This window comes from Astatotilapia calliptera, chromosome 14, assembly GCF_964374335.1.
Source record: "Astatotilapia calliptera chromosome 14, fAstCal68.1, whole genome shotgun sequence".
Classification (NCBI taxonomy): domain Eukaryota; kingdom Metazoa; phylum Chordata; class Actinopteri; order Cichliformes; family Cichlidae; genus Astatotilapia; species Astatotilapia calliptera.
The window spans coordinates 6,589,607-6,610,207 of record NC_137435.1 but is presented as its reverse complement, the minus strand read 5'-3'; the positions used below and the strand labels follow the sequence as shown (position 1 = coordinate 6,610,207).

The 20,601-nt window shown below is 40.9% G+C and overlaps 1 protein-coding gene across 7 annotated transcripts in view; it reads left to right on the top strand.

Annotated features, from left to right (window-relative positions):
- aplp2 (amyloid beta (A4) precursor-like protein 2) overlaps positions 1-20,601 on the top strand; it is a 50,961-nt gene that overhangs the window by 12,827 nt on the left and 17,533 nt on the right. For all 7 annotated transcript variants that reach the window (XM_026191433.2, XM_080288624.1, XM_080288625.1 and 4 more), the window contains exons 2-3: positions 15,741-15,914; positions 17,746-17,875. In XM_026191433.2, the coding sequence (XP_026047218.2) occupies positions 15,741-15,914; positions 17,746-17,875 (304 nt within the window). The remainder of the gene's footprint in view (positions 1-15,740; positions 15,915-17,745; positions 17,876-20,601) is intronic.

The following is a 20,601-nucleotide window of genomic DNA, read 5'->3' as shown; positions in this document are numbered from 1 at the left end:
ACTTCTGGAGTCCTCCCCACCACCTGCTTTTCCGTGCCTGGTTATCACTTTTAACTGAGCTATCGCTTCATAACATGACTTCAAATCCCTCACAAAAAGCCTGCATTAACTCATTAACTTGTCCGCCTTGGTGCCACTAGGCTAACCACACACATGACACTTGCAAACACACAGCCCATCCATGTTTACTCAACTCACTGACTAAAAAGCACTTCCCACACAGGGGCTTTTAATAAATGCGCAGCCGATGGCCAGTTTAATCATGCTAATGTGTATGTTACACCGGACAGCGTGTCGGCTATTTGATCTCCACTGGTTCGCGAGAAAGAGCTGGGAGAAGAATATACAGGGGAGGAAGAATCTGAAGGGAAGGGAAAACATGAGAAAATGGTAAATTTAGCAGTAAGTAACAAGAAGGAAGCAGTTGTGAGGAAAGAAACATTTTTTTTTTTAGTATAAATCGTATTATTAATGTTGTTATTATTACAACAGAGGAGCCTCCTGTCAAGCCAAGTATATATGCATTCTTTTGACTTAGTGGTGAGGTTAGATGTTATGTCTATTTTAGTCATAAACATCTGGCATAGTGATGTCAAGAATGTAATCCGCTCCAGGACACGTGGATCGTAAGCTGGGATAGAGAGGGCTGAGAGGGTCGCCAGCTCACATGCCTCAAAGAGGGAGTGAGACATACGGACAGAGCGGGAAAAACAGGCCGAGAGGTAAATGTATAGAGATGGCTGAGGGAAGAGGAGATAGGCTAGCAGAGAGTTGTCCAGAGCACTCAAAGTGAAAAGAGATGAAAGGAGGGGGATGAAGGATTGAAGGGATTGCTCATGCTGAGAGCTTTTAGTGGGCAGAAGAGAAGAATGGGTGATTGTGGTGACAGGAGCTCTGCAGAAGAGACACGCATGCTCAGCATACCGCGCAGCTGTGAAGATGCTGCAATAAATTCACCTGAAAATGGACCTCAATCATCGCAGTCCTTGAGTCATTAGTGCAAAAATGAAAAGCAATTATCTTCTTCCTGGAAGAAATGGTTTAAACTCCGGTACATTACTTATGCAATCATGCACCTGTTTAGCTCGCAGCTAAGCAACAAGCTGTGGGTAAAGCCCTCGGTGTAATTATCACTTGATCGTTGCAGCACCAGACTTATTTCCAGTAATTTCTCTAACTTATTTTAATCCATATGCCAACCTTCTGTGCACAAAACATCAAGGATCTTAGACTCTGAATTTTCAGCATGTTTTGCTGTTTTTCACAAAATGATAAATTCTTAAATTCAATTACCTATTTAAAAAAAACTCAAAGTAAGAATTGTGACTCTTAAGTAGCAATCACCAATTTATAGTCTCTTTATTTCCCATTTTAAAGCTATTGTGACAGCTCATTGCTGTGCTTTACGAGCCAGCCCAGGAGAGACGCAGATCAATTTTTCATGATGGATAATTATTGAAATGGTTTTGCGATAGATGGCAGACTCTGTTTTATTCTCTAATAGTAGCATTCTTCAGCCCTGCCTCTGGCCTTCAGCACCTCTTTGTTGCTGTATTCCCTCCCCGACTTCTCTTGACAGTGATTGGAATAACAAGGAAGCTTTAGTCAGCCCCTTGCAATCACTTGACGTGTTTCTTCCCAAATTTGGCAGCATGCACTGCAAATTCTACTCCCCAAGCAGAATCAAAAGAAATTTGCTTCCTTCCTCCATCTACTGCTCCATTCACTGTGCTCGCTGCCTCCCGCTCATCCACCAGAGAAAAACCAATCTGCTCTGTATGTAGCTAATCTAACCAGGTAGGAGGGAAGACCAAATGCAATATTATGATGGTTGTGGATGGTCCTCAGGCAATGTTTGATAGGGCTGGAGAGGTGAACGGGTTGGAGAAATATTCCAGGGAGATGAATGCCGTCTGAAATCTATGTCAAGAGGGGCTGTGGTGGAAATGGCTCTTCATTTCCCTCCTGCTCTGCTCTGCTCGCCTCGCTTCAGCAGCAGCTCCTGCCCTCACAATGAAAGAATAATAAAACACAGGATGCAGCAGGCATCCTCATGTCAGCCATCAGTAACTGAACAAACGGGCATCTGAACAGCAGCTCAGTGTGTCTGACGTGCCACAGATAACAGCTGAGAGAAAGATGGTGTGACCACACAGCACTGACAGCACTCATGTGAGAAAATGTATTACAGGGGAAGCCTGCGTGAAGATTTAAATGGAGAGGAGTGAAAACCTTTTTCCTGTGATGTCACAGAGTGGACACGTTAATCGTATCCGTGGCCTTTTTTTTTTTTTCTTTTTTTTTGTCCCTTTGGTTAACCTGTTGGACTCAGGTTATGGATACATGATGCACACTTTGCATGGACTCGTGTTTTTGTCTCTGATACACTTGGACCATCTAACCATACTGTCTAAAGGCAAATTCTACCTTTGTATTAGTTATTAGTTATCAACTCATGTATGGTGTAGAGAGTCAGACTCAGCATTTCCATGAATGTATCGATCATGTTCATGTGTACAGTAAAGAAACAGGTTGATTTGCAGCAATGCACAATGCAGCCCTGTTATCGATTTCAGTTTGCCAGCACAGCTGGGGGTACTAACACTGTGGGCGTTGGCGATAAAAATTAAAAAAACCCACAAAAATTCATTCTGCATTCAGAAGGCCTTTCACCACGGATTCCCAAAATGAATGCAGTGATAGGATAAAATCATCACAGCTGTGAGAACTTCTACAAACCCTTGGCAGTATTTTCTAATCTCAGAGGCACTCAAAGTCTTAGATCTGTTTCTTTAGCCATTTTCCCACATGAACACAGACAATATCAGGAGAATGAAGTCAGCACTTTGTCTGAAGTTGTCCTTTCTCACCTGTAGCACAGAGCAGAAGATAGATCGCTGCAAATAGATTTTCACTACTGCAATTACTTTGATTTAGTTGAGAGGGCTCCCTGGAAAGAGCGTGCAGGAGGCAACACACATCATGTCTTCTTGAACCACATGATTAGCTTTAGATAGCTGGCAGGATAACACCACAGAGTTTAACGCTGCTTATATTTCCATCCATCCACCTCCCCATATCCACTTAAGGGTTACAGGAGGGTGGAGCTTACCCCAGCTGCCATAGACCTGAGGAAAATGGACACAGAAACGGGGAAAACCCTGACTGTTTTGCAACCTTATTTCCCACAATCCTTCACCCAACCAGTTGGTGCATTCAAACCCAGGACCTTCTTGCTGTGAGGCTAACCACTATGCCACCATGCTGCCTACTCCCTATATTTATTGATGAAATGATGATGTAAATATCACACGGCTCTTACACTACCTACAATAACATCAGGTAACTCACTACATAAACCCACGTTACCTGCTTGTCCTGTAAACATGCCATTGCAGACTGGAATCACTTTGAATACCTTATTTGCAATGTAAATGTCACAGAAGCAGGTTTTTACCTGTTTTAATCAGCTTTCTGGTAGAATTCTTTATCAAGCGAATGAACCTTTAAATCTATTTCACCGTTGTAATCCCACTCTGAGCTCACTGTTGTAACACTTCATCGAATGAAATGCAGTCCTAATGAGGATCGTTTCTCTTGACAAAACAACAGACTCTCATCAAGTTTGTGAGTGTTTATTTTTTTTTCTCTGAATGAGCTCCATTGGTCAGGGCGAGCCTGCAAGACAAGACCCCACTGGCCCACCAACTGGAGCTGCATATAAATAGCCCAGACGCACCTTCTCCCCAGTGAAAAGACTGGAAGGAAAAAAGTACTTTGCTCTAATTAACAGTGTTTTTTTTTCTTTCCTCTTGGCCTAGTATCTCTCCACTTTTAGCCTTTTAGTCGGCTCTTGTGTCCACAACCTCTTAAAATGAGACGTAGCATAATTACAAGGTAATGATAACAAGGAGCATACAGTTAGGAGTACAGAGATGAGAGTGACAGCACGCAGGCAATATTCTTGTGACAATACAGTGATCCTTTAAGAGAGGAGAGGAAAACAAACATGAGTGAAGTAGATGTCAGCCTTCTTTTTTTGTTAGAGCAGTTTATAGCAAGCAAAGGAGGGGAAAAAGAGAGATGGCATTTGTATGATTGAGCAGTGAGAGGCTGCCATGAAGTTCATCTTGAAGCGATGCATTTTCAGGCTTTGACTGAAAATGTGAAGTGACTATGAAGGCCTACTAATAGGGTCCCAGCTGCTTGACAGTGCTACATTTGGAAATGATATTGAGTGACTGTATATATTAGGAAGCTGCAAAAATGGTCAGAGTACCAGCTAAATCTTAAAATTGGCTGCTAAGCATACAGAGTCTGGGTGAAGCAATGTGGTGATGCTTTTGTGAAAGTCCGCCCGCCTGGGATCTTTTTAACTCTGTGAAAAGTTTAAAGCAGACTGCATTCAGACACAATGGGAATTTGAATTTGCTCTCACTTTGATGGCTGAAGCGATTTTGCAGTCATCGGCTTTTCACCACAAAAAGCCAACAGACAAATACTCTGACTTGCAGGTCCTCCATTTTCACACATGTTCGTCCAGACTAATTTAGTTTCATTCCTGTCAGGGAATCGTACATCAGCATGGAAAGATTTAAAAACATTCTCAACTGGAATGAACATCTGGTAAAAGTCAGATCTTTATGTGCATCCAAATATCTTTTTCCAGTTAAATCACCACATTTGTGGGCAGCTTGGAGGTTTGACAGGTGGTGGTAATGATGTTTTTAGTAAAGTTAATGAGCTAGTTATTCTTCCTTATTTGTATTTGCAACAGCCATTTAATTTAAAATACCCCAGTCCCCCCACGATCCTGAATTGGATAAGCAAAAGGTGGGTGGATGTTTGCTAATGTATGTGAATGTAGTCAAACTCAGCCCTGTTTTGCAACCTTATTTCCCATAATCCTTCACCTCTAAATCGTTTCACATATTGCAGAAATAGTATAACCACACTGTAAACTTGGATAAACACTGACTTTCCCACTGATGCTGCAGTTTTACCTAGAAATTTCTTTTTATATGATAAATAGCAGTGCAGTATATTCAGCACCTGACACAATCCTATACAGCTGTTGCATCGCTTCATTTTGAAGTGCTTGAATTATCAAATCCATTTGTATTTACACCTACTTGTGCTCTAAATGGGCTCTCCTCACAGTTTGACTTGCAGTATCTCAACATCATGACCTCTCATGCTAGAACTATAATAAAAACATTGAAAACACAAAAAAAACCAAAAAACTAAATTCCTACCTTTTGCCTGTTTTGGGAGATTTATTCTTCTTCAGTTACCCAGATGGTGTTGATATGAGTGTTTAGTAATTTATTTGTTGTTGCGGCATCACTGTATCTTGTAACAGTGCTATCATGGGCAGCATACTGTGACATCTCTAATTTATAAACTGCTTTTATTCGAGTCAGGATAGTTTGGGATTCATTTGTCTTGACAAATTGATCTTTGTCCCTCTAGCGCTACCTTATACTAAATGTAGAAGATTGATGTGGTTACTATGACATCACCAATTGTTTTTAAGGCTTGGAGTTTTTTGCACTTCCACCCTGGCTTTTTTTAAGCCCCCGATGTTGCCACTTGACCATTACTAATAATAACTAATAACTCAGCTAAGATCAATCACTTCATATGTTTTTTTTTTTTACCTCTTGAAGTCACAGTGTATGTGGCATGCAGTTGTCCTGAAACTCTAGCACTGTTTAGTATTTACCTCCCCTGATCAGGATTCCTCCCATAAGTCAAGCCGTGACTCACTGTCTGGTAAGTATTTTAGAAGGAACCAGCAGCAGTTGGTGCAGTATTTGCTTGTGGCATTGCTGAACAGACTGACGCACACTGCCATGGCAATGAGTGCACTTTTTTGTTTTGTTTTGTTCAGGAGAGTCCCGAGCACAGATATAGCTTTGTTTACTGTACGTCTGCTCTGTATATGTGTGAACGCCAGGGAAAATGTGCAAAATCCTATAGAGCTGAGGGTCATTTTCATGTTTGCACACAAGGACAGAGTGTTGCTGAATGCACCAAACGGGGCAGAGCAGCTGTTATTGTTGTGTTATCCCCAGTGCCACTCACTCAGCCTTCGCAGCTCTTCTCCCTCTCTGCCACACTGGCTCATATGCCAGTCTCTTGTAACTGTGGCCTCATTCCCTCTTTATCCATTTTTTTTCTCTTTTTTTTTCTTCTGAACCACCCTCTTTTGTCTCTGTCCTGTCGTTCTGTCGCTTCTAATGATCTGTCTCCCTGCTTTCTTCTCCTCGCTCTCCCCTGCTCCACTTCTTCAATCTTTCACCCCATCATTTTCTCCCCTCTTTCTCTTTCTCCTTCTTTTCTTCTCTCTTTCCTCTTGCAGACCCAATGTTCGTCTGTGTGAATAGCTGGGATGCTTTTGTAGATCGTTTCCATAGTGACGAGACATTTGAACAAGTCGTTATTCACGTCCGTTTGCTGTAAGCTGGAGAGAGGCCATGTTATCTCCCCCTGGCATACAGGCAGACCCGCGCAGCTCAATCACCACAACTGTTAGCCTGTAACCAGCGAAGTGCGCGTGCTTTAGCTAGAGTTTAATTACAAAAGAGTCTCATTGATGTTTATCTCCGTTAATCAAGCATATCAGCCTTACAGAGCAAGAGATCAGAGTTTCAGCTAAAATCTGGCTCGTTTCAGGAACTGTTAACTTTGTTTTAACGTAGAACATGTGGAAGATTAACACCAGTGAACACTTTACTTTGCAGTTAAAAAATAACTTTAAAGTGTTTTGCTATAGTCCACAAAATCTTGGAAGTTGAGTACATCTTAGACCCCTCAAAGTTCTTATCAGTATAAAATATGATGTCATCATGTTTCCAAGAAAACACTCACCAATGAGCCATTAAAATGACACATTTGTAGCAACATATTATTTTAATTTCCCAATAAAAAAATTTATATCCAGAAAACGTGAATATTATGACGGGATATATTATGATCATGATGCCTACCAATAGACTAAAAATAACGTTGATATAGTAGAGCAGTGTTGCAGAAGGAAAACGGCTCTACTATATCAATGTGGTTTTCACACCCATATTTATTTTCTGTTTATTAATGTAACAAATGTGTAGTAACCCCCTATTTTTGCTAATATTTCATGTTTTGGAGAGTATCGCACTCTGAACAAAATCACTCATGTTGGTCAAAGAGAAGGGTACACTTTGGTCCTCAGTCCATTGCAGAGCTAAAGGCCAATTTAGAACCTCCAGTAAACCTAGCATGGATGTCTTTGGTCTGTGGGACTAAACCAGAGTTCTCAGAAGAGCCACACATGCACACTCAAACATGAAAACATACACATCCCAGATACAAAGCTAGCAGCCAGTCAGACTGCTCAAAATCAGAACCTAACAACTGATTTTGTTAACAACCTAACAACTACCAGAAGGTTCTGAGTTTGAACGTGCTGATCACCTGGGGTTTTTGTGTAGAGTTTGCATGTTGTTGTGGGTTTTTTCCTGTGTTCCACTTTCCTCCCACAGTCCAAAGACATGAATGTTATGGTATTCGGTGGCTTTTTGTGGGAATAACCAAGTTTTTTTTTTTTTTTTTTTTTTCTTCTTTCTTTTTTTTTTTTTTATAAAGGATCCAATTCGAATTTCAGCAAGATAAAGGTCAGCAAGCACAAAACCGTCTTCTAGGCCTTTTTTTCCCCCTCTTTTTTTTTTTTTTTTTTTTTTTTTTTAAATCTCAACGCACATGAACCACATTTCTTCAACCTACTTTTACTCCTGTCTCACAGTTTTAAAAAAAAAATACTGGGTTAAGTAGTGATTTTAAACTGACTGTAGATGTGAGTCTGTCTCTGTCTTAACCTTGTGCTGAACATATCCGGGCGGAAAGGCTCAGTCATAGTTGGACAAGCTGTTAGAAAATTGGATTGATGATACATCTTGAGTCAGAAAGGTAAAAATTTCCTTATTGCATCTCACTGAGATCAATCATCCTTTGAACTCTCCTTAATTGATCAACTCATTGTCAAATTTGAATCATTTTCCTGGCTCGAGAAATGAAATGCATATGGTTACACGACTGTATTTTTACTCTTTCACACTTTGAAGCAGTCCCACACAGTCTCATTATCAATGGCATGTTCAATCAAGCACAGGTGGAGCATAGAGAATTACTAATAAGCTGACTGTCTTATCTGAGGCTGGGGTTGGGGTTGGTGTGTCATGGATAATTCAAGGGTGTGGTAAGAGTATTTTTCCGCTCCCATGTGACAGTTTGAAGGAGAAGGAAGAGACTTTTCTCTCACGTCCGGTTCAGTCTGGCTGTGAATGATGGGAGGTTAATGAACCATACAGAGGTGACCGCTAGTGATTAGAAGCATTATGTTCGGTCCTCTGTGAAGCATCTCCCTGTCACCTTAAACTCTAACAAACACCGAAAGACACACTCAAGAGCAAAAAAACTTTCCTTGAAAACAATTGTACTTTAGTTTTTTTGTTTTCAAAGTATTTTTTGACTTTTTCAATGTTGAAGAAGAACTTTTTTTTTCACTCGCTCAAACACATGCAGACTTTGTAGTTGGACAAAAGGACACTCATAGAGGAAGATCACAGTGAGTAATGTTTCTGTGTAAGGAGGAGGAAGCAGAAGTGCAACTTTCACATGTTTAGGTTTTGACTTTAGAGGGGAGAATGTCATTAACTGGAATCAACTGTTCCCTGAAATGCAAATGCATTTTTTTGCACTGTTGGTTTGGGGCAGTGACTCATAGGGCATTTCCTTCTAGGGTAGTCTCAGGACACTTTAGATGGTGAAGACAAAAGGCCATTTGGCTCAGACAGAGGAGCCAATTTGCATTGCAGTGAGGGTTTGCCCTTTGGATTCCAATTCTACAAACATGACACCTTTTTCCTTTTGTTATTCAGCTTTTACTGTCTACCCTTTGAGGGTGGGAGGTGGCAGAGGTGTTTGGTCAGTAGGAAAATGTCACTGTCACAGTGCTGCTGAAAGTCTCTCCCCCACCTCTCGTCTGTTATCTGTTGTTTGTGTAGTGATGGTGCCAGTGGCTCACGCCCAGCCTTCCCATGGGCTTCACGACTGGCAGGAATCACAGCTACGTGTGTGTGTGTGTGTGTGTGTGTGTGTGTGTGTGTGTGTGTGTGTGTGTGTGTGTGTGTGTGTGTGTGTGTGTGTGTGTGTGTGTGTGTGTGTGTGTGTGTGTGTGTGTGTGTATAAATGTTACGTTCTTACTGAAAGAAGTTAGCTTATATATATATTGATTTTGATTCCGTGGTTTACACTTCTCATAAAAAACAATTTCCTGTGTTTCTTATTGAATTAAACTTTTGGCAAAACATGACCATAAGACCAAGGGGAAATAGTTGCCAGCTTTTCGGTATAAATAATCAGTAAATTCCAGATAATAAATCAAAGTTTTGTCATTTGTTTTTAATCCCTGAACTGTCACCCACTTCCTGTTAAGTTGTCATATCCATTTTAATAATGTTTTCCTAATCTCAGACTTACTCCTCATGTATTCAGTTTCCTCTAAGCTGCCAACGGTAATTCCTATAACACATGTCATTATTTCTTTTTTATTGTGATAGTCACCTTACTCCAACACAGTGGGCTCAGGTAAACAGCTTAACCCCCCTTTTCTTTGCACACATTAAGCTCATAATCTAAATAGGCAAAACGTAAGCAGGCTGAATGCTCCTCCATACTTCAAATCACTGTCGGCATGAACACGTCTGTGTCCGTTACATTGATTCTTGTCTCGGTCCACAGCGGCACCCAAAGTGAATCGAATGAAGCGCTTTGTTTGGAAAAATATCTGCGTTTATGTCACCGCTGAAATTTCGATCTGTGCAGCATAAGTTGCTCCGTCGATACTTAAACGAGATAAAAATGCCAAAGTCTGTCTCCTTCCTCTTTTCTTCGAGCTAACATTATCCACAGATCCGTCTGTACGAGTGAAATTCTCTGAAAATGTTTTCTTTTCATTAGTCGTGTTCATGGGGGTGTTTTCATGTCTAAATCTGGACACCGAGCAAAGTATTTATTGATCAGTGACTCAAACCACTGCATATTGTTTAAAGGGAAATGAATTATGTTTGCCTTTCAAAGAAAATGCAGTTACAGAAGCAACAAACTAAAGAAACAATAAACAAGCCATACTAACGGCTGTTATAGAAACTAATACAGAAACGTGCTTTAATTGCTCCCCCACACACATTAGCACAATGAAACAATGGCTGCTCAGTCACACATTTTACTGCAAGCAATAAGACATCTCAAATCAATATTACATTTATTATGTTCCTGTATATTGTCCATGTAGGTTTTCCTCCTGTACATGTGAGTGCAGCTTTCTCACTACTGCATATCTTGTTTAAGTATTAAGTCACCAGAGGGAAGGATTATGTGGATTAACGATGCCAGGCATTTCTCTGCAGAGTCACATGGACGCTAAGCATTCTGTGAACATGAGAAATCCTGACTGGTGCCTCGTACTGGAGCTGCTTTTAAAAGGGGGCCAGACTGTGAGAATGGCTTCACCATACCTCTGCCAAAATTAGACCGGTTGCCACCGCTCAGTGAGGCCTGAAAAGTTTATAGAACAGTTGACACTGGAGCTGACTGCAGTGTAGCTGTTTTTATGCACAACATGGGCAGATTACCAGAAACTGTTTATGAGAGAAGCCAGGCTCCACCGTTTATTCGACTGTCTGGTCACGGAGGAAATTTGTGTACAGTTTGTTTTGGCACGTTCAGAGTTTGCACCTCTGTGACTGCTTTGGTGGATCACCTCTGAGGTGCGAACCCTGCTGTTTTGAAGATTATGACTCTTATGTATTCATCTCCCCTTTCCCACTGTTCTCTCAGTGTGTGTCCCAAGCTCACACGCTTTTCATGCATACTGGCCTGACAGGTCAACCTGAGACCACACAACCACACACATACACATACACACAGATTGGATTAGCTTCTTCTGGATTTTGCCCAGATGCTGTGTGGTAGGTCATGTAATAATTGACCCGCACTGGTCCTGCAGGGGCTTACTGAAGCCTCATTAAGGAATGTTTCTTTCTCTTTTCTTTTTTGGGGGGATGTTTTTGTGCCAGCTCTCTTAGCTACACCTTCCTTATTCTCTTATTTCTGCACACAATCTGCATTGTTACCGATATCGGGCTTTATTTAGTCCTTTTCAGAGCTTGCATGGAAAATCATTTTCTCCCTTTCATATCAAACAGTGGGAAAATGTCTTCCACAGACTTGATAATGGCCTGAACTTAAATAATCCATCTCAGTAAATGTAAAGCGTTAATCCATTTAGACCGTTTCTGTGACTTGTTGTTATTTCATTTCATGTCATGTCGATTATTTTCAGCATTTCTTGTCATTACATGATAGAAATAGTGGGGCGAAACAGGAAATGTTGGTAAAAAGAGAAGGGAAATGACACAGAGCAAAGAAAATCACCATCAATTATCTTCTAATGACTTATCCTCTGGAGGACAGTTTTTCAGGGCTTTCAGCAAAGACAGTGGATGTCTTTATGTCTTTTCCCATATGCCACAAGTAAGTGCTTATGAATTCAGATACATTTTAAAATGCTACATTATGCATCATTATCAGAAAACACCCGATCATCCTTATTTTCTTCTCCACAGTCCCCGTAGCGAGCATGCTTCTGGTCCCAAAATCTTGTCCCTTGCAAATTTATGTTGATTCATCTTTTACAGAGATTTCACTGCACTTAGGTTCAGCATTTATCTTGTAAATATATTATTTTGAAGTAAAAAGAGAATTAGAAGTGTTTCTCTGTTTCTTTATATTTATGTAACAATACAGCAATAAATAAGTCAAATGTGTACACAATGTATAGCAAACAGTGGTTTAATGTAGACTAGATATAGATGCTTTAACTCGCTCATGTTTTACCCTTCAAACGACAAACACTCTGTTTGTGTAGCTTGGTTCTTAGAGGGCCAGGCTCTAATATCTGTGGTATATTTATCTGTTACGGGAATAAAAAGGAGCATTGTTTGTGTGTTCATTCAGTGTTTCATGCGTTACAGCACAACATGCCCTGCCATGTCTTAGCTTGTTTTATGTGGAACTTGGCTCGGCTCTCAGAGCAGACCAATAAAACATGTTTGTGTGTAGGAGGCGGACTGGGAAAGCGGTGGCACACACACTGGTGTGTGTTTGGAGTAAAGAGTGAAAACGAGCTGAATGATCCTCAACCCACACAGCTTTTGACAAGCGCCTGTCTCTCCTGCGTTCACGCCACCTTCTTTATTGCATTACAGTCTGCGTTGACTTGAGAATAATATTTGAAGCTGGGATATAAGCCAATCGGCGTATGTTTCCTGCTGCTGTTTACCCAATTTGCCTGAGCTTTCCTCTGTCTCACCGCCTCTCCCTTTTTCCAGCTTCCACTCCCTCTCGCCGTCTTTTGTCTCCCCTCTTGCTGAGCTTACGCACAGGAGCAGGTGTTCACACTTACACGATATAACATCTCACGGTGAGTCAGTAATGAGAGATGAGAGGGCTCGATGACTTTTTAGGCGCGGTGGCTTATTTGTCCGTGAGGTGTGTGCCTCAGCAGTTAAAATTACATTCAGATTGTTTTTGTATTTTAGCAGCATAGAGATACACACACACACACACACACACACACACACACACACACACACACACACACACACACACACACACACACACAATGGTGGTAACGCATGACAAAGAAAATATTTTGTATCGAAGCATATTTCTGTATGCCAACAAAATCTCAAAAGACAGCATGATTTTCAGTGCAATCCAACGCTCCCGTTTGCTCTTCAAAATATGCTGAAGGCTCATCTTTTTTTAATCCCACTTATTAATCTATTATTTCATGTCTCCAGGCAATCTAATCTGTTTTTTCTGTTTGTATAAAGCCTTCAGGTCTAGCGAGCTGAATTAGCAATAACATTACATGAAGATTTTTTTACACCCTGATCATAAATATCAGCAAAAATAATTGACAGTCAAAGGGCTGCTGTACTGTAAAAATTAAAAAATGAAATAGTGGCCTGATCTTCTATTTCATGTTGAATCACATCGAGATTGAAGAACGTAATTAAATATTATTGCATATAACCTCCATTTCGCTGGCCCTCGTGGGTTGACAGAGCACATCGTTCTTGAATGACATAAAGAACTGGAACAATGACACTCCAGTTGTGTGCTTGACTGCTCTGGAAATGACATTCAGATGAGCGACTGTCCAAGGCTGAGTCGCAACCAAACAAAAATTGTCTGTTTCAAAGTTGGACCAAAATGTGCGACATGTTGAATCAAGAACAAAGGAATCTACGTCTCCTGTAGCAGTGTGCATTTCGCCGTGTGTTTTCTAAAGGTGACACGGAAAAGACAGGAACCACAAAGGAGCTAGTTTTCTGTGTGTCACTTCTCGCGCTCTCAGACGCCCTCCATTGCACTGCTCTTTGTGCAGGTCTGGCTCCTAAACTGGCATGTGACTGCAGATTTACCACAGTGGTATTAACTGCCTCCACTCTTCCTACAGTGCTATTGTTGTCTTTGAAGAATTAAATATAAAGCGGGAGTCAAAGGGGTGTCGAGACACACCCAACACTTGTTTTTCAACGGCAACCTTGTAGTTGTAGTCAGGCTGTCACTATCCCCTCTACACCTCTCTGCTCCTGAGGCACTCTGAGAATACCTGAGAAAGCAGGTGGAGAGCAAACAGGCTTAAATTTTTTGTTCAGGTCAATCCTCGCTAGTTGCTGTCTTTTCAACAATTAACAGTTTGTTGGATTTAACAGCGTAAAAATATACATAGTTCACCATGCAAAGTCTACAAAATTTTTCAAATAGAAGAATTTGTTAGGCCAGCAGGTAAAACATTATTATATGTGTGTATAAGTAAACAAAGTGGAAGTAAATTCAAAGAAAAGAAAATGTATATAGTATACAGTACTGTATTTGTTTTTGTAAGCCTCTATCTAGCTACAGTTCAATAACTGTAATAATAACCTAAATCTTAGTGTTCAGTTTTTAACCGTTTGAGATTTGCTGCCGTTTTATTCCTTGTTTGATTGCCTATTTTAGTTCAGAGAGGGAGTATTGGAGCAGGGTAAAGGCATAATCAGGTAGTCTGTGTGGACGGACATGTTTTGAGGATGTGCTTGTTGCTAAATGTGCACGTGTATACTTATGTAGGTATGTGTTGGGCTGGAGCTTTATTCAGTTGATGTGTGTTTGTCTGTGTGCAAGCAGACTGAGCTCTGGTTAACTCTGCAGCTCATCACGCAGCACAGCCAACTGCTGATTACACAGCACTTGTTTTGTCCTCACTCTACTCTGTTCTGCATCCATTGTCAGCCTGGGAGCCTGCACAGAATTAAACAGAGAGCTTTGTCTAACACGCTGTTACTCAAGCGTTGCTCTTCAGCTGTTTTGTCCTTGGCTCAGTGCTACAGCGGCGACACCTCTGCCCACATCTTCTCTGTGTTGAGAACCCAGCAAATGGTCAGAAATGTGTCGCCACTCATTGCCTTGATCTCCCTCTGGGGCTGAAGCGTGTTTACTCAGTCTGATGATATTATGACAATCAAGTGGGCATCAGTTCTGTTCCACTCCCTGTCTGGAGACTCCCTAGTGTCTGCTTTGGGACAGTTTGGCATGCAGACCTACATCGCTTCACTGATTAATATGAGATGCCTGTGCAGTAGCACCACTAGCATCACGTGAACATTAGCAGGATGTGACTTATTGTTTCAATGAGGAGCCGATGACACGACCCATGCTAAACACACACCGAGCCACATGAAAGCCAATTGTGCAACAGATGACTGCACAGTAGCTTTGAATGTGTCCATTTGATATCATACGAGCTGTTTAGTTATCAAATGAAGGACATGCATCTGGGTGTTTGTGCTTCCTGCTTGCTTAAAGAGGAACTACAGTATATTGTTTAGGAAATCATAACAGAGAAGAGTATACAAAGATAGCAGAAGCTAACAGTTAAGATCAAAGGGTGTGCAAGTAAACAAAGATGGGGAATGGCGTTAGAAGAAAGAAATATTATGGATATATTTCCAGAATATCTTGAAAAACCTGCTTATCTTGTTCTAATATGTCTGCACAGCTGACCTGATGATGCAGAGTGTGTGGATTGTTTACTCTGAAGAATAAATGATCTCTACTTTGTAGAAAGACTTTGGTCCCGGGAGGTCTAGACAATCAAAGCTCTGCCTTCAACTAGGAATGTCCTGGTTTGTGAGGCGTGACGGACTGCAGTTTTTTTCCCCGTCTGATCTCCTGCTCTCTGTGTGAAGCCTCTTAGTTACTCAGTGCACATCAGAGCTAAAAATGTTGTGCACAAATCCAATCAAACCTCCACTTGTTTAACCATCCACCCTGCCAAATATTCCCCAGGTGCAATTAATTTGTCTCCTGTCTGAATCCCTCTGCTCTCTCAGCACTGCAGCAGAGAGTTGGCAGCAGCCAAGACATGCAATACTTCATGTCTTATAAGTTCTGTATTACAGCACATAATCCGAATCTGGTTTATCCGATCAGACTCCATAATGCAGAATGGTGTTTATGAGAGATGGGAGTGGGGCAGACAGCTTCTCAAGTCTGTCAACCAGCTTATTCCCCAGCTTTTATGGGCTTTATGATGACTGAGTGTTTTAACCCTTATTTCTCTCTTTGCTCTTGTCCTTCTGCAGGCACTGGCAGCAAACGCAGGCACAGGGTTTGCCGTGGCCGAGCCACAGGTGGCGATGTTCTGTGGAAAGCTCAACATGCACATCAACATTCAAACCGGCCGCTGGGAACCAGACCCATCTGGGACTAAGAGCTGTGTAAGAACCAAAGACGGTATACTGCAGTACTGCCAGGAGGTAAGACATTGTGACACAGACACGTCTTTATCCTGTCAGTCTCACAGACTTGATGAAACTCATTTACTACTTAGAACGCTCAGTAGCTTCATGAGTTGTCAGTTCATTAAATTAGATGGCTAGGGATGCAACTGTGTGAAAGTGCAAGAAACGTGTTTGAAGTAACAATTGCAAGGATTTTTATTTTATTATTATTTTTTTGGATAGTTGTTTTTATATGACTGCAATTAATCAAATTTAATTTCAGAACCACTTTCGGCTTTGAATGATTATTAAAGCTAGATAATCGAGATAAAGCAATTATTTTGCTGCGTTCTGTTTTGCAGTAATTGTTTTGCTTTCCTTTCCATTTACCTCTCAATGAATGTGCCAGACCGTGGCATATTTGGTTTCTTTATTTATTTCTAGCAGTTATTTAGTTGTTTAATTTGAATTATAATTAAAGTTCAGAGAAGTTTTAACAAATTAAGCTTTGCCTGTTAAGTAAAGTCTTTGAGTAGTTGTGTTAAACAATCCTGGTCTCAACACTGACCAAAACAACTGTGATGATGACTTTTGTGATAACTGAGCATGACATTACGTTGCCATTTATCCCCCATTTGTGCCATAGAAACAAGGAAATTTTCTTAAATTCGTGTATTTTTGAACATATATTTTGTCACATTTTCTTTATACTTTTTATACCTAAATAATAAAATAATAATTTCATCATGTCTGGTTGATTTTAAGAGTTTTCGGGTGGCACATGTGTGATGGCTAAACCTGCAGTCTACTGTGTGCTTTTATTCATTTTTCTTGTTCCATTTAGCAGCTTATTGGTGCTGCTGTCAGGAAATATATTAAATGTCATTTACTGAGAGTTAACTGAGAAGAATACTTTGACATTTTTGGATACACGCCTGTTTTCTGTCTGGTGGGGAGTTAGATGAGAGGATCAAACCGATCTCATGTCTGTACAAAAATAAAAAAGCAGTGAATTGGAAAAAAAAACAAGATATCCGGTTTAATAAGTGAACTTTAGAGCTGCTTTCAGGCAGATTTTTGGACAGAGCCAGGCTATTTTCTTTTTTCAGCCTTCTTGCTAAACTAAGATAACCTGCTCGTGGCAAATGAAAATGGTGTCTGTTCAAAACAGCTGGGTTTGCTTCACAGTAGGTTCACAATGAAATAACAAACTTTTGCACAACTTTAGATTATTAAGTATAAATTATTTGTTGAGGACATTTTAGGTTAGGTGGGTGGCATTGAAGACTAAATTGATGTGTACTGAGGGAAATTAGCTACTGTGGTGAGGGGAAAAGCCAATTTTCATTTTTCTGTGATTTGTCACTAGAGAGGCTATAAGGTGTTATTTACACTATGGTGGGTGGCTTTTAAATTCCCAGATCTTGTGACTGTCATTTTCTCAAGCTGCCTCTAAAACGAAGTTTTACACAACATGGATATCCTCACTCTTATTTACTCAGTACTCCTACTATACCTGCTAACCCAGGAGGCTTCTGGAAATGGTGTCATGGTTTATTATGCAGCCATCCAAGGGAAGAAAAAAAAAGCAGGGCTGTACATTTTCAAGCAACCTATCTCAAAAGCTTCAGTTGCATTTACCAATGACATTTTGTTGGCATTTGGGGAAAGTGTAAATCATATGCTCTTTCACGGATGAACAGATGGCATCTAGAGAGTATAAAGTGTGGATTAAAGGATCCTACTGAAGCTCCACTTATCTCACCTTCTCTCTCTCTTTCACACACATCTACACACGGACACACACGTACACAAATGTACGTTCTCTCAGTGCTTAATATTAATTTGGGTCTTCTTCTTCCTGCAGATGTATCCAGAACTCCAGATTACAAATGTGGTGGAAGCCAACCAGCCCATTCGCATTGAGAACTGGTGCAAGAAAGAGAAGAAAGTGTGCAAAGGGCACGCCCATGTTGTAGTGCCTTACAAATGCTTAGGTAAGCTTGTGCACTTATGAGTGGTTCAAGGGTCGGGAGAAATCACTTAGGTGGTAAATAACCCTTCAAATCTAGATGTTCTTCATTTTCCCCCTTTGTCTGTATTATCCATCAGGGTGGAGAAAGATTAGAGTATGATACATCTTAGCCACAGGCAGAGGTGACATAGAGCAATATTGGAGTCTGATTCAGTTGACTAATTCTGGCCTTGAGCTGCAGATTGAGCAGATCCAGGCTGGATGGGAGCTAATGTGTTTCAGAATGGATGGCTTAGGGCCATGAGCCTTTTATTGCTGGGGAGGCTTGTTGAGCAATAAACTGCAATCTTATCCCCCCTTCCTCAGACAGTGGCCATAAACTCACACAGACACACAGGGTCAGCAAGAGAGGGGTCTGTGAGGAGGCCTACTTTATTACTCCCCATTTCGCCATTCGCCTGCACTGTCATAGACAATGCTCTCTCTCCTCTGTCTCCTGCAGAATCTCTGTAATCAGCAGTGGCAACATGGCTATATTCTGGTTTATTAAATGTCAGATATAGCCCCAGACTATGCAGGCCACATGCCTCTGTGGCCCCTGACTTACAAAAACACAGTACACTCCTGCTACCGCTGAGGATTGCAATAAGATAGAAATGGAGTCTTGAAACTCCTCCCTGTATTTGTCCAGCCATGTCAGGAAGAAAAAATATCTTCCTTCATGCTGCTAACACTTTCCGACATTCTTCCTCTGTCCAAAGGCCTCTTGCTGATTGAGTTGTGCCGCTTTCCAGGATGAAAAAGCCATTAGCACTTGCACTGGACTGTGAAATAGGCTACCATTCAAGAGCATTTTTGGCAAATGCAGAGAGGTGGTTTTGGGGTACTCCATGGGACAGCAAACACACATCCAGAGCGGCTACTTGGTGGCTGAGACGTGAATACAGATGAGAGATTTAGAGGCGGAATCATTTTCCAAAATTTCACTATGGCTTCCTCTCATCTGACATCCAGAGGCTACAATACTTAATAGGACTGTACTTTCACTACAGCTGACTGTTGCACCTGAACTCTTTAAGCATAGTTCAACAGCAGTGAAACGACTTCCATTTGATTAGGCCAATTTCATTACCTCTTCTAGAATAATTAAGGATTCACTCTTGCACATTTTTCGTCATCATTGTTAAAGGGGTGACACTCATGCCCTATCAATTTACAGAGCCCTCTCTGCTGCTCTGCTAAGCTCCAAATGAGGAGCCTCAACTGAGAAAGCAGAGGACAGATGGAGAAGGAGAGATAAACATAAGGTGTTGGTGAGAAGAAGGCTGTTCAGAGGGTTTCTGCTTAATTATGTAATGGAGCATTTTAGGGGGATTAGTTGGAGGGCTCTGATCATACGCTTCATGACATGCCATGCTTCTGCCACTTCACCGTGGCTCCTCTCTGCAGTCCATTACTTGTCAGGCCTCTCTATCATATCAAATGCAGTAACAAGTGCTTTTAAATTATTCATTGTTTGCAATGTCTGCATAATGTTTCAGAGAAATGGACATCAGAGGTTCCGCCTTTTGTTTGTCAGTGTACTTTAATTATACTAGATTCAAAAAGAAATGAAATGCTCCAAAGGGAGCTGGGCTTTAGCTGGAAGGATTCGATTAAAAGGGCTAGACCTGCACCCATGTCAAATTAATAGGTTTATATGAATAATGCAAGTGCTAAGGAAGAAGCTCAGTGTAAAAGGAGAGAGATGGGTTGTGCTGTAGTCCATCTCTCTCCATGCAAAGGCTCAGAGCCACAATCCCTCCATGTTTCCTGTCCTCAAACAATGGCTCTGCAAATGAATGCGATTTTTGTTCCATGGCGCTTTAATCCCTGCAGCATGATGTCTTTGTCAGACGAGTCAGGATTATTTTAGAGACTTTTTTATTATTATGTCTAGAATGGTAAAAACGGTTATTGCACATGTGTGACTCTGGTGTTTGTTGGCGTGTCTGTTACATAGTGATTAAATTGACTGCAGACTGCATGTTATTGGAGAAAAATATAGGTGCACTCTTTGTATTTGCAAACACTGATTTATTGAGACAACTTTACATTTGCATTTTGGTTTTATAGAACTAGGGGCTTAAATTCTGCTGCCCCTGGTAGCTGTCTCCAATATGGCATCATTTATTTGAGGCATATTAAAGCCTTTTTACTTTGTAGACTTTTCAGGAGGCATTTTAAAGCGATGTTTAGGTGGGTGGGAAATGTACATAATTGCATAACATTTATGCACATGGCACATTCTTTGCTTTTCCTGTTGACTAAGTCTATTGGTGGAACAAAGGGCAGGATACACAGTGACAAGTTCAGTTGTCGTAACAGATGCTGAGTTGTGCTATTGTGAATACACTGAAAATGTGTACAAAAAAAGCTTGGTGCACTATCTGTTAGTATTCCATTATGGCTTGAAAAATGTTTTGCAGAGTCAGAAATAAGTCTTCAGGCCATCACAAAACATTTTCTAGGGTCTAAAACCAGTAGTTAAATGAAGTGTTCTTTCCATTATGTGTCATCGAACTCCAGCTACTTCCTGATTTTAGAAATGTCTGGTTCCCTCCCCAAAGAAGCACAATCCAAATGTAAATGACAGGTTAGCCAAGAAATCAAAAATAACTTCACATTAAACGAGCTATATGGCTTAAAATCAGACAAAGCAACAGGTGCATGCATGTATTAATAATATTCCTCTAATTTATTTTAAAA